At 41.8% G+C, this 14,110-nt stretch overlaps 1 protein-coding gene across 1 annotated transcript in view; it reads right to left on the bottom strand.

Moving 5' to 3' along the window:
* LOC118847464 (dimethylaniline monooxygenase [N-oxide-forming] 1-like) overlaps positions 1-14,110 on the bottom strand; it is a 41,768-nt gene that overhangs the window by 20,209 nt on the left and 7,449 nt on the right. The window contains exons 2-4 of the mRNA XM_036755947.1: positions 4,044-4,241; positions 3,091-3,279; positions 2,537-2,699 (exon numbers count right to left, since the gene is read on the bottom strand). Coding sequence (XP_036611842.1) covers positions 2,537-2,699; positions 3,091-3,279; positions 4,044-4,175 — 484 coding nt within the window. The 5' untranslated portion in view covers positions 4,176-4,241. The remainder of the gene's footprint in view (positions 1-2,536; positions 2,700-3,090; positions 3,280-4,043; positions 4,242-14,110) is intronic.

Genomic DNA, 14,110 nt, shown 5'->3' with positions numbered 1-14,110 from the left:
AAATGAAGCATTGGAGAGGGGTAACTTGCCCTTTCCCTAACACCAGCAGAAAAAAGTGCACTATGAGCATGTGATAGCTAAAGCACATGTTGGCTGAGCAAATCTAAGATGGGATCCCTGAGCTCTGAATGCTTCTTCTGCTTTGTGTTCTTTCAATGATTGAGCAGTGATCTTGAGATAGACATCTCTAGCATTAGAGACAGCTCTTTGACTTCCACAGGTCAGATATCCTGGGACTGTCAGGCAATGCTGGCTGCATTATAGAATATGATACCACACAGTGTCCGGTAGGCACAATATCCATTCAGTGCTTCTTGGAGGAGAAGACAACCATAGATAGAAGAATGAGCTCAAGCCATAGTCTAGATTGACAGAAGAGACGGGGGAGAGACTACAGAGTAGAGAAGAAATCAAAAATACCTATTCTGAAATTCTATAAGATGCTTCATATTTTGCTGTTTAAGTTTCAAACTTTCAGGGCAGTATAATAATAGTTCTAAGTTACTGAATCCTTTTTAAAAGTTTGTGTCAATTCTTGTTTAAACATCTTTTTATTTAGCATTTCTTTCATGTGAAGGAAATAAGTAGCTGTCCTATACCTGATACAGAATGCACAGTGAGTACACTCTAGCACTTTCCTCCTCCCACTTTGAGCAAAACCTAGACTTGAGACAAACTTAACTTTTAGCAATTCCCCCCCACCCCCGCCCAAGCCCCAGGATAATGATATAAAGAACTAAAGAGTGAGAGAAAAAGGATCTGTCCTTCTTTTTAGGTAATCATGCTCCCCTAGTTTGGACTATGTCCATCTGGCTCCAGAGAGTCTGCTTAATGGAGAAAGAGACAATGCCTATCCCCCTGGACCCAGATTGTGACAATAATTGTTAAACATGAACAGATGTCAGCTGTTACTATTCATAGCTGGCAAGAAAATGGATCATAAACAGTAAATTTGTTGGTATGGTATTTACTCATGGAGACACTGATTCAAGTCAGGGTTGATTTGGAGACTGCCAGAAACTCAATCTAAACCTACTGGCTTTCTGTATCAGGCCCTTCATCCTGTATTACCTTTAGGATAATAGATTATTATTTAGTTTCAGTTGGCTCAGTGATATGGGCTGGTTATCTTGTCTTTTGGTTTAAATCACCTGGCAATATAAATACCTTAGCTTGGTAATTTAATGCCAAAAGTCAGTGGACCATAAAGCACCAAATGAAAAAGGTATAGTTACTGGAAAATAATTTTTGGAGCTGTTGTTACACAATCAGATATATTTCTGTTATGTGGGAAACCAACCCTTCTCAGAAAATGTGACCAGCCAGCCAGATACTGAGAGAAGATCTGGAAAGACCTTGTCAGCTGTTTCTGTGGTGGCTAGGAATTGGAAATCAAAGGGATGCCCATCAATTGGGGAATGGCTAAACAAGCTAGGGTATAGGATTGTAATGGAATATTATTGTGGCATATGAAATGACAAACAGCATGGTTTCAGAAAAACCTGGAAAGACTTCCATGAACTGATGCCAAGTGAAGTGATCAGAACCAGGAGAACACTGTATACAGTAACAGCAATACTGTTTAATGAAGAATTGTGAATGACTTAGCTATTCTCAGCAATACACAATGATTTAAGAAAATCCCAAAGTAGTAATGATGAAGCACACACACACACAAATCTGAAAGTAAGATGGTCCTTTCTTCCAAGCAGCTTATGTTCTGATGGGGGAGAGAAAATAGATATGGAAGGTTTCATCCACATGTCAGTGAAATCAGTCTTGTGTGTGACAGAGTAGGAAAACCGATTTGGCTGGACCATAGAATGTGTGAAAGGGAGTGATGGAAAATAAGGCTGGAAAAGCTGATTGGAATCATGTGGTGAAGGGCTTTAAATGACGAGAGATTTTAACACAGTGGGAACAGGAAGCCACTGGAATTTATTGCATAGAGAAGCCATATGGCCAGACCTATGCTTTGGGAATATCACTATGGCAGTGATGTAGAGGATGGAGATGCATCAGGAGGCTATTGTAGTAGTCTGGGGAAAGGTGATGAGGATCTGAAATAGGGTGATGGCTGGATGAGTGTAGAAGAGGGCATAGATGCAAGAGATGTTGAGGAGGAATGAAATGATCTGACAGCTGCTTGGATATGTAGAGGGATGGAGAGTGAGATGTTGAGGATGAGATAGATTGTGAACTTGGGTGACTGAAAGAAGTATGGAAGGAAAGATGGGTGATACAAGGAGTTCTATTTTGGACATTTTAAATTAGAAATGCCTAAAGTAATCTATTTTGAAATGTGCAACAGACAGTTTGTGATGTGGGACTGGAACTCAGGAGAAAGAAATACTATACTAACAAAAGATATATACATCTCTGAGTCATCTGAATAGAGACAGAGAATAAGAAAAGAGGGCCCATGTATATCTACATGGTATAACACTGTGATTTTTTTTCAAAAAATCCTAAACCAGATACATGAATAAGAAGATAATTTTTAAAAAATATAGGGACTTAGAAGACAATACTATACCTGGTAAAGTATCTAGTGGCAAAAACGGGTCTGTGAGATAACCAGTGCAGACCATGACCGCATCAAATATGGCTGACTCTTTCTTCCCTTCATGTTCGGTGGTTACCTCCCACTGGCCAGAGGTAGAGAAATCTGGACATTTTTTCACATTGCGGACAACAGTCTGGAAGAAAGAATCCAGAGTATGCAAATATCATTCCTCCCCACATCCTTCAAAGAGTCCTGAATTTCCAGGCAACAAAAAAAGAGACCCAGGAATTGTGGGTATAGGACTGTGTTTGATACCATTGCTCTATATGGATTAGAACCTGTGGCCATTCAGATAGAGGCCATACATAGACAGGTTTCTACATGTGGGTTATATGGCATGAATACATATTTCCCTTCACAGGTTAACTGAAAAGTCTCCAGGGGATGATGGAATCCTGCCAATTACCACTGACCTTTGCCATTCACTCAATCTCAAGCACAGAACTTGAGTCTCAGATAGAACGCAACAAAAGAAGATATGTGGAAAGCATATTTCTACCAAGCAACAACTCCTAGTGACATACCTTGAATTGGATACATTTCAGAAGGTTGAACTTGTTCGCATACATCTTGAGATATTCCAAAAATTTTGAATGTGGCACAAAGTTTGGAAAATCCTCTGGGAAAGGAAAATCTGAGTAACAGGTCATCTCTTTGCTGCTGTTAGTAACAACAGATTTATAAAGGCTAGCCCTGCCTTCTTCAACATATTCCTATAAAAACATCACAAAGAAGAAATTGTTATTATCCTTCAGTAATTAAAACTTTCAACAAGTCAATATTCCAAATGACATGGGGAGAAATACCACCTTCAGTGGAATTTACCTACCTGCAAGTGTGAGAGAGAAAGAAAGCATGGGGAAGGGCCCCAGAGTCACAAAGGTAGGGGCTTGAGTCCCACATCTGACATAGGCTTGTCTGTGTGATCATGGTCAAGTAATTTAACTTCTCAGTGCCTTAGGCAACTTCCTCTAAATCACAGAACTGACCTGCTGCAGAGGGATCTTCCTCATTGGGAGTACCACTTATTCAGGCAATAATAGATTAAGGCTGAATAAAAAGGGAAACCTATGTGAGAGGATGAGATGTAGAACTCCTAGGTAAGTCACTTGTTCTCCTTCCACCTCTTCTCTGGAAAATGGGCATAATAATAGCATCTGCCTCCACAGGGTTGTTGTGAGGATCAAATGAGATTAAGATACACAAAGTGCTTTGTAAACTTTGGAGCACCACATAAATGCCAGCCATGATTATTCTATCCTAGCAAAAATAGAATTATCCCACTGGGTTTATCTCAAATGTTACAGAACAATTCCTCATACAGACAGGGAAAGAACTTGGAGATTATCTAAGTGAACCCTCTCAAGTTATAGACTGGTAAACTGAGGGCCAGAGAGGTAAAGTGACCAAGGTCACCTTCCCAGGTAGTTGCTGGTCAGAATACTTAATATAGAAGAGTTAAGGAAATATCACTTACTGTGAATTGCCATAGCCCTCCAATGTCACCACTCCTTTCAAAGCAGGTAGGCTCCAGCCCTTCTTCCAAGCAGCATTTGATGGAGGTGAGGCCACTCACACCAGCTCCGATAATTGCAACTCTCTTGACCATGGTCTCTTGTCAGGCAAGGATCAAGAAGAGTTTCTTCAGTTGTTCCTTCTGTTGGAACCTCTCTTCCTAAAATAAATGCTTTTTGTAAATAGAAATGCTCCTCCCTATCCTTAGCTTTTCCAGGAAAACAGGGAAAATTCTTATGGAGATCTAAAGATTTAACCAATTTGCATCATCTACAACTGCTCTCTTTGTATGGGTGTGAGAAAACCATGCCTTGGACACTGGCTTAATCCCATGCTTTTCCCTTTCATGCTTCTTATCTGGAGCAGTGGCAATGTTACGCCAATTCTGGAAGATAACAGTTTTTGCTAAAAGTCAAACTGGGTATAAAAGTACGTGTAATCTTGAAACCTGGGATCATGCTACTCCCCCCCTCACCTTTCTGGATTCATAAGTAGAGAATGGAAGGGACCTGGGAGAGCATCTAGTGCATCATCTCACATGCTGGGTGAGAACTGAAGCCAAAATGGTCAAGTCCAAAGTCACAAGCCTGGTTGTTTGCAGCACCAGAATCATTACATAGCCCTTTCAAAAAATCACACTGTCCCAATTGATAAACAGTCAAAGGATATGAACAGGCAGTTTTCAGAGGAAGAAATTAAAACTATCTATAGCCATATGAAAAAATGTTCTAAATCACTATTGATCAGAGAAATTCAAATAAAAACAACTATTAGGCACCACCGCACACCTATCAGATTGGCTAACATGACAGAATAGGAAAATGATAAATGTTGAAGAAAATGTGGGAAAGTTAGAACACTAATTTATTGTTGGTGGAGCTGTGAGATGATCCAACCATTCTGGAGAGCAATTTGGAAGTATGCCCAAAGGGTTATAAAAGTGTGCATACCATTTAACACAGCAGTACTGCTTCTAGGGCTGTATCCCTAAAGTGATCTTAAAAATGGGAAAACGACCGATGTGTACAAAAATATTTATAGCAACTCTCTTTGTGGTGGCCAAGAATTGGAAACTGAGGGGATGCCCATCAATTAAGGAATGACTGAACAAATTGTGGTATATGAATGTAATGGAATATTATTGTGCTACGAGAAATGATGAACAGGAGAACATGAGAAAAACCTAGAAAGACTTATACGAACTGAGGCTGAGTGAAATGAGCAAGACCAGGAGAACACTGTACACAGCAACAGCCAAATTGTGTGATGACTGACTTTGATAGACATAGCTCTTCTCAGAAATGCAAGAACCTAAAACTATTCAAACGACTCATGATGGAAAATGCTGTCCACATCCAGAGAAAGAACTATGGAGTCTGAATGCAAAGTTGAGCATACTATTTTCTTTTATTTTTTATGTTTTGGATTCTTTTTCTTTCTCGTGGTTTTTCCCATGTTATAATTCTTCTATAAAACATGACTAATGTGAAAATATGTTTAATTGGAATGTATATGTAGAGCCTATATCGGATTGCAGTACACCATGGAGAGGTAGGGGGAAGGGAGGGTGAGAAAATTTAAAACTCCTTGAAGTGAAGGTTGAAATTTTAAAATAAATTTATTAATTAATAAAAAATCACATCCTGTTTCCTCCTTCATGTTTTCCTTCTCACCTGGCTACTGCCACCCCCACAACTGCTGTCTGCTGTGATATAGCCTTTGCACCCCTGTGCAAATGTCAATCCTACCACAGAGCTCGGTGCTGTCTCTACCTACTATTTTGCTTTGGGATCTGTGTTGTTTTTATAGGTGTGAGGGCCAGGGCTCTGATGTGACTTTATGGATAGACAAGCTGATCACATGGGCACATCCCTAGGGATCCAGGCCTGTCATTGTTGGATGGCATTGGGATGGTAAGTCACATAGGTGAGCCAGGGACCAGAATGGTAAAGTCAAAAAAAGGCTAGATTCAGGTTCAGAAAATTCAGTTCTGAAACTTGGCTCTGCCACTTTTCATTTGTGGGACTTTGGGCCAATAAGACTGGATGGTTTCTAAGGTCCCTCACACGTCTAAATTCATGACCCTATGAGTCACTCAGCAGATGTAACTAAGAAATAAAGAAATGAATAAAGGAATGTATCTCAAATCAGTTCTGGATTGAGGGAGGAACAGACAAAAGCCCCAACTTCTCAGACCAATAGAATACAGATCAGCTTCTTTTTGCAGCAGTATATCTAGGATCATTAAACTATTTAGAAGGTGGGAGGAGCATTTGTTCTGGTTTATTTTTCAAATTCTCCTTTAGAGTAGGAACAAAATGGAATAGTGGAACAATGTAGGGAGACAGGAAAATTGAGAAGGGAAGAATCACAAAGGAGAAGGTTTCCTTCCTGCTTTAAAAATAAATGTCTCTGAGATATTGCCTGTTAATCTAGATTTTGCTACAGTACTCCTGTACCTGGTGATATATGCACATGCAATAAAATGTGTATCTCCCACTTTTTCTTCTTATTGTCCAATGGATTGTTCATTATGCTATTGCTTCTATTTCTGCCACCATTGTCTTTATCCCAATGCTTTCTGCCACATTTTTCCCTTTAAGGTCTTATGTATCCTTATATGAGCACATTCTTGATCTTAGATTAGATTTGGAAGGGCCCTTAGAGACAATTCATTCAAATTAATTCAATAACCAATTATGAAATGCCTGCTATGTGCTAGGTATCATAACAGATTCTAGCTATATAAGACAAAAAATGAAATTATACTTATCTTCAAGGAGCTTATGTTCTATTGGGGCAGGTGAAGATGGCATGTACATAATAAATAAACAAACAAATAAATACATAAAAATATAAAAATAGACAAATATTTTTGGAGGGAGCAGATTACCAGATGAGAGAATAGGGAAAGGTTTTTCTAGGTGGTTGTTGCCTTGAGGGAGTTATAGCTTTCAAGAGGCAGTAAAGAGGGAGAGTACTTCATTTTATAGATGAAAAAAATGATATATTTTAAAAATATATTTAAGGCTATTTCCCTCCTCTCCACCACCCACCCCCAACCTCCCCTATTTTTCAAATAAAGTGTAACGTTTCTGGGCTATATTCCATTCATGGGTCTCATACCAGCCAGGTTCAGTGACATCTATCAGGTTAAATTTGACTCCTTATATTAGGAGTTTTAGTTCATCCTGCTTGTCATCTGTTCTTTGTGCTCTTGTGTCTAGACTATTTGTTAAGCAGTTACCCTGGGCCAGACATGATGGTAAGTGCTAGGATACAAAGAAAGGCTAAAACAGACCTGCCCACAAGGAGCTGATAGTCTGATGGGGAGGGAAGGAGAACAACATGCAAACAACTATGTACAGACAATATGTATGTGTGTGCATGTGTGTGTGTGTGTGTGTATGTGTGTATACACAGCATAAGTTGGAGATTAACTCAAAGGAAAGGCAATAGCATTAGGACAATGTTTATCTCATAAAAGGAATCTGGTAAAGTGCTTTCTTTCTTAATTTCTGAGGATAATTTATGTGGTGTTGGAACAAGTTCTTTAAAAGTTTGATAGAATTCTCCTGTGAATCCATTAGGACCAGGATTACTACTCTCCTGCAATTTGTTTGGCAACTAGTTCTCTTTCCTTTTGTGAGAAGGAATTATTGGCATTAGCGTTAAGGTAACTAAGAAATGCTTCTTGTAGAAGGTAAGATTCTAGCTGAGACTTGATGGAAGTCATTGAAGACAAAAGGCAGAGATTATGGGGGAGAACGTTATTGGCATAGCGACCAGAGAGTAAGACCACACAGACTTGGGAGATGGAGTCTCTTGTGTAAGGAAGAAAGGAAGCCAGTGTTGCTGGATGGAAGAATATGCAGAAGGGAGTAAGTAGAAGGAGATTGAAAAGGTAAGGAATGGTCCAAGTTATGAATGGCTCCAAAAGCCAAACAGTGGATTTTTGTATTTGATCCTGGAAGTAATGGGGAGCCGTTGGATTTTATTGAATGGTGTTAGATAATACAGTTAGAAGGATGCTTTATTTGGCAAGATCACTTAGGCAGCTGAATGGAGGAAAGACTGCAGGAGAGAGACTTGAGGAAGTGAAAACAACCAGCAAGCTATTATGATAGATAGGATCAAGAGGACTTGGCTACAGATTGAAAATGGGGGTGGTGATGTGGGAAGTGTGAGTGAGGAGTCAGGGATGACACCCAGGTTTCCAGTTTAGCAGACTGGGAGGATGGTGGTGCCCTCTACTATACTAGAAAAATTTGTAAGAGGAAAGGTTTAGGGGAAAATACGTTAGGGATAGATATCTGAGGCCACGGGTTTTTATCAGATCCCAGTCTTAAGTTGTCTGTCCTTCCAATCTCTGTGTGTCTTTACTGCCAATCTTCATCCTACATCGAAGCTACACTCTCTAGTATTTAGTTTAGTGCATAAACACAGTTTTCTCTCTCTCCCTTTCCTTTTCAGTTTTATTGGGATTAGATTTAGAAGATTTCTAGCACTCCTAGCAGTCTTTTATTGGATGCATTCTGTTTCTGGACAGGAGCTAATCATTCCTAGATTAAAACCTGTGATCCAAAATTCCAAATGCCATTCTCAGATGCAATCTTTTTAACCATCTGCTTCCATTCCCAAGTATTCTTCTCTTTTCCAAATCCTTTTCCTTTGGTGGGTAGCTGTGATGTAAACCATATACATATCTGCAAAGGTTTTTGTTTAAGATTTGATAATCTGCTTTTTTTGAGTCTTTCTGCCAATACCATTTATGCCCAAGGGAATTTTGAGAAGTGGATACTACAGTTCAGTTTGACAAATCTGGAGAAGTTCTCTTATCACACTGTAAATGCATGCCCTAGGAAGACAGAAGACATCTCTTATTAGGTCAGCAGACAATTGATCCAGTGCCCATCAGTCATCAACCATCATTTCTTTTTCCACTGATACTTAGAGCATGCTGTCTCAGCTGATGTATCCTATGGATTCACACCATCATTCCTTGGGGGACATCATTACTCAAAATGCCCAGGTCTGTCCTATCCTTGAAGGGCCCAATACCTACTTGTTGGCTTTAGGGATCCTTCTGCTTTCTTTTATCATTTGTATGACATTTTTCAACCTCCAAAATCTGAACAGAAGTCAAATTTTCCCTTTGCTTCTTCAGATACTTCTTTTTTTTGACATTCATTCTTGTAAAATTTCATTTCCTTTTGAATTTGAATTCATTCTTTTAAAAAAAAAACAATACCCTGTCTTCTTTGATTACCAGGAGACTAGAAAGGTGTCCTTAAGACCTTTATGACTTTGATGTGATGATAAAAATATCTAATTAAGTGGTGAAAAGGAATTGTACTGGGAGGAGTGGAAAGGAGGAGGCAGAGAAGGGTAAATTACATCACTTGATAAGGCACAAAAACCTGTTACAGTACAGGGGAAGTCAGGAGTGAGATGAACATTGTTTGAACCTTACACTCCTCAGATTTGGCTCAAAGAGGGAACAACATATTCAGTTAGGTATAGAAATCTAACTTGCCCTATAGGAAGTAGGAGGAGAAATGGAAAGAAAAGGGAGGGAGTGGATAGAAAGGAGGGAAGAAGTAGTAAGGGTAATGGGAAGAAAAGGGAGGGGGCTAATAGAAAGAAGGGCAGATTGAGGAAAGTGGTAGTCAAAAACAATAATCTAGTGAGGAGGGAAAGGGAGAAAGGAAAAAACAGGGTGGGGGGAATAGAATGGAGAGAAAAATACAGATAGTAATCAAAACTGTGAATGTGAATGGGATGAACTCTCTCATAAAACTGAAGTGGATAGCAGAGTGGATTAAGAACCATAATCCTACAATATGATATTTATAAGACACACACTTGAAGCAGAAGGATACACAGAGTAAAGGTAAAAGGCCAGAGCAGAATATATTATGCTTTAGCTGAAGTAAAAAAAAAGCAGAGGTAGCAGTCCTGATCTCAGACATAGCAAAAGCAAAAATAGATCTAATTAAAATAGATAAGGAAGGAAACCACATCCTGGTAAAAGGTACCATAGACAATGAAGTAATATCATTACTAAACACACACACACACACACACACACACACACACACGCACGCATGCACACACACACATGCACGCACACACACATCTCAAGTGGAATACCATCCAATTTTTAGAGGAAAATTTAAGGGAGTTGTTGGAATAGATAATAAAACTGTACTAGTGGGGAGCCTCAATCTCCCCCTCTCAGAACTAGAAAGATCTTACCACAAAATAAACAAGAAAGACATTAAGGAAATGAATAGAATTTTAGAAAAGTTAGATTTGACTGATCTTGGGAGAAAACTGAATGCGGATAGAAGTAATATACCTTTTTCTCAGTGGCACCTGACACCTACACAAAAATTGACCAAGTATTAGGGCATAACAACCTCACAATCTAATGCAGAAAGGCAGAAATATTAAATGCATCCTTTTGCAAATCATGATGTAATAAAAATTAAATGTAAAAAGAGCCATGGAAAGATAGAGATTAAATTAATTGGAAACTAAATAATCTAATCCTAAAGAATGAATGGATCAAACAACAAATGATAGAAACAATCATTAACTTCATCCAAAGGAATGACAATAATGAGACAACATACCAAAACTTATGGGATGCAATGAAAGTTGTTCTTAGGGGAAATTTTATATCTCTAAATCCTTACATGGATAAAATAGAGCAAGAATAGTTCAATAAATTGGGCATGCAACTAAAAAAGCTAAAAAAGAGGAAATTAAAGATGGCCAATTAAACACCAAATTGGAAATTCTGGAAACCAAAGGAGAGATTAATAAAATTGAAATTAAGAAAACCAACTCTTGAACTAATAAATCAAACTAGGAGCTGGTTTTATGGAAAAAACAGCCAAATGTATAAACTTTTAGTTATTTTCATTAAAAAAAAGAAAGTAAGCCACCAGCATCAAAAATGAAAAGGGTGTGACAAGAATGATATCACACGGCAGATCACAGAGGCTGATCAAGCCGGAGACCTGCCCCCGAGGAACAGGCCGGAAACAGTGGTCTCCAGGAGCAGTATTACTATCAAGCCATCAGAGCCTATGGAGAGGAGTAGCCAAGAGCCCTCCTCAGAGACCCTCAGGTGGAAGAGCCACCGTCCCCTTTCGGAGATGGAGTTATCCAACACCAAACACGTTACAGTGAGGAGTGCCTGGAGGACCAGGAGGGACTTGAACTCTCTGGAAGATCCCCTGGCCCAACGAGGCAGAAATGTGGATCCTCCTAATGCATATATGCAGAGATCTTCCACAGATTTCTCAGAACTGGAGCGGCCCAGGCCCTCTCCCTTTGAGCAGGGTGTGCGAAGGGGGGCAGGAAATCCAGGGGATGGCCCTGAGCCATCTTCCCGAAGAACCCAAAGCAGCCTCACAGCGTCAGAGGTTCTCACAAGGCGTGGCTGGGCCGGTGACTCCATCACTGCTGCTGCCTTGAGTCACCCAGCAGGCCTGGAGGAAGCTGAAGGCAGTAATCCCAGCTTCTTTTGATGGCAGCACAATTGTGTGGAAAGGCCAGAGCTGCCTGCAAAGCGGTCTCCAGAGCTCATACGGGTTCGAGCTGAAGAACGGGTACATCGGGCCAAGCACTCCTCCGAAGAGAATTGATCTGACTGGGGTGGTTCCTGCTCTGCTGGGTTGATTTCCAAGATTTTGATTCTCTTCTTCCAGCAGAGGATTCACTCCGTGGTCTGCCCCAAGGGGACGCTCTCTGACCACACACCCTTCAGCCACCAGCTGCAAAGCCATCTCCCATTCTTCTCTCCCTCTGGGCATTCTTGACTTGGAGGTTTTCCAAGGAGATGATGAACGGCAGTGTGTCTGGTTGGAGGCTGCCCTGGGGGTCTCTGAGCCCATGCCCCAGGGTGGCATCTTGGGTATCCGGACTCTGGTCCTGCATCTGGGCTGGCTGTTCCCTGAGGGGCCATCCATCAGTGACACATTTTAGCCAGACCTCTCCAGACACCACCTAAGAGGACACAGAAGGGCCCACGCCCCTCCATATTCCCTTCACCAAGCACTGGAGGCTTGGCTGGCTCACGAGTTTGCCTGTGGGATCCCATGGCTGCAAGCCTCACCTTGACTTCTCATAGCAGGGTGTCATTCCCACCCCACTTGGGGATGGGGGCACGGATCCTGAGACTGTGCTAGGCCTGACCTGGCACACTCCCTTTCCCCACCCCACCCTAGTCAGGATTAACCCCTTTCCCATTTGTCATCCCCTGGAGCAATAGATCCAGGGAGAGGCAGACACTGGTGTGCTGCCCACCCTGTCCCTGCCTTCTCCCCTGACCCCTTTCCCCTGGAGAACTGCACTTTACTGAGTCAATGCAATCCTCCAAGGTTGGCTGGAAAGGGGATTTCTGTGGATTGTAATTTTCTGTTGCCTCCATCAGCAAAATGAGGGGAATATCATGGAGTTAAGGGTAGAGTGGGGGAGGGGAAGGACAATTCAAATTCAGAATGCAGCCAATTTTCCCAAATTCTACATGCAGAATTTTTTTCCCAATCAGAACCTTTGGTGACCAGTCACTTACTGGGCCATTGCCCAGCTTTGTTTAGATGCCAAACTTAGGAGCAGCCAGCCATTGACTTTATTTGGTTTAACTTTTGCTCCCTGCTCAGGAGCCCATCAAAGATAGCTGGGCTCACCACATTGGAAAGGCATTGGTTTGGGCTTGCCTGGCTCCTAACCCCTTTCCCGCAGAATGCTGAGCCGGGAGGAACCAGCCAATCCAAGCCCCAAGGGCCACAGACATTAGTTAATATGACTTACCCAACGTCATGTGGCTAGGTCATTTCCCCTGACTCCCAAGCTGATAAGGTTCTCTCTCTACAACCCAATACATCCTATCATATCCTTGCTGTGGTTTGGGGTGGGGCCCCCTAATCCTCCACTCTTTTAATCCTCCTTTGTAAGAACTCACCCAGTTTAAGGTTCTAGTTTGGGAACCAGGCTGATCTGATGATCCTTGATTCTTTGGTGTCTGTGTTGGACCCTGGCGGGGCTCCACGATGCACCGACCACTTTCTCAGGCTGTGCCTGGGAGTTCCACATCCTGGCTGCTATGCAGGAACCACTCTCATACCTCCATTTTCATGTTTTGCCAAATGTGGGCTTGTATTCCTTGGGCTGTCCTACCTTTCCTCATAGTCGCCATACTTCCTGCCTCCTCACTGACCCAGCAGGCAGGGCCCCTTAGCTAAAGCTTCTGGTTTTAACATCTAGCAAGCTGCTTGTCCCAAAGCACTCTCCACAAAGCCACCCAAGTCTGATCCTCCTCTGTTGGCTGGGAGCTCCAGGAGACCTGCAAGTCCTGGACCCTGTCAGGTGATAGCTGCTGAAAGTGGAGGAAATGGAGGCTCCCTGTTCATGGAGACTGAGGCAGTCAGCAGTCACACAGAAAGTCTCAAGTCCAGATTCTTAATGGCTTTCCTCGTGTCTCCAGATTCCAGAGCTTGAGCAAAGGCTCCTGCGTGTCTTGTACATTCTGGTAGGTGCCAACATTGTGACTCCACCAAGCTTAAATGGCGCTGCTCACTGCCTCTGTGGAACCAAGATGCCATGTGGGAGAGGGGTGAACCATGGTGCCCTCTTACTGGGACCACCATCTTGAAACCTGAGAGCAATAGGGTTTGATTGTAACTAATATTTCAGGATAAGTATTTCATGCCTCCTCCCCCCAACTTGCACAGTTCCTAGGACCCCTGATAGATTTATTTTTTAAAATTCTTGGTGTTGCAGAAAATACTGGGTGTAATTGTATAGCCAAGAGTCCAAGGCCTGGCTCTTGGGCTTGGCAGTGGCAAGGATCCCTTAGGGTTCAGCAAATTCCAAAGTTAAGATGCTATATGCTACATGATGGCATCACTCACTGCACCTTCCTAGGAGGTAGCTGGAGGCACCACAAGACCCATCCCATCCCCAAGCCTTCTCTTGGATTGAAAGGGCTTGCAGTCCTAGGGCCATTCGCTCAAA

Source organism: Trichosurus vulpecula, chromosome 4 (assembly GCF_011100635.1).
Source record: "Trichosurus vulpecula isolate mTriVul1 chromosome 4, mTriVul1.pri, whole genome shotgun sequence".
NCBI classification, from domain to species: Eukaryota; Metazoa; Chordata; class Mammalia; order Diprotodontia; family Phalangeridae; genus Trichosurus; species Trichosurus vulpecula.
Note: the sequence above shows the minus strand (reverse complement) of the source record. Positions and strands in the feature narration are given on the sequence as shown.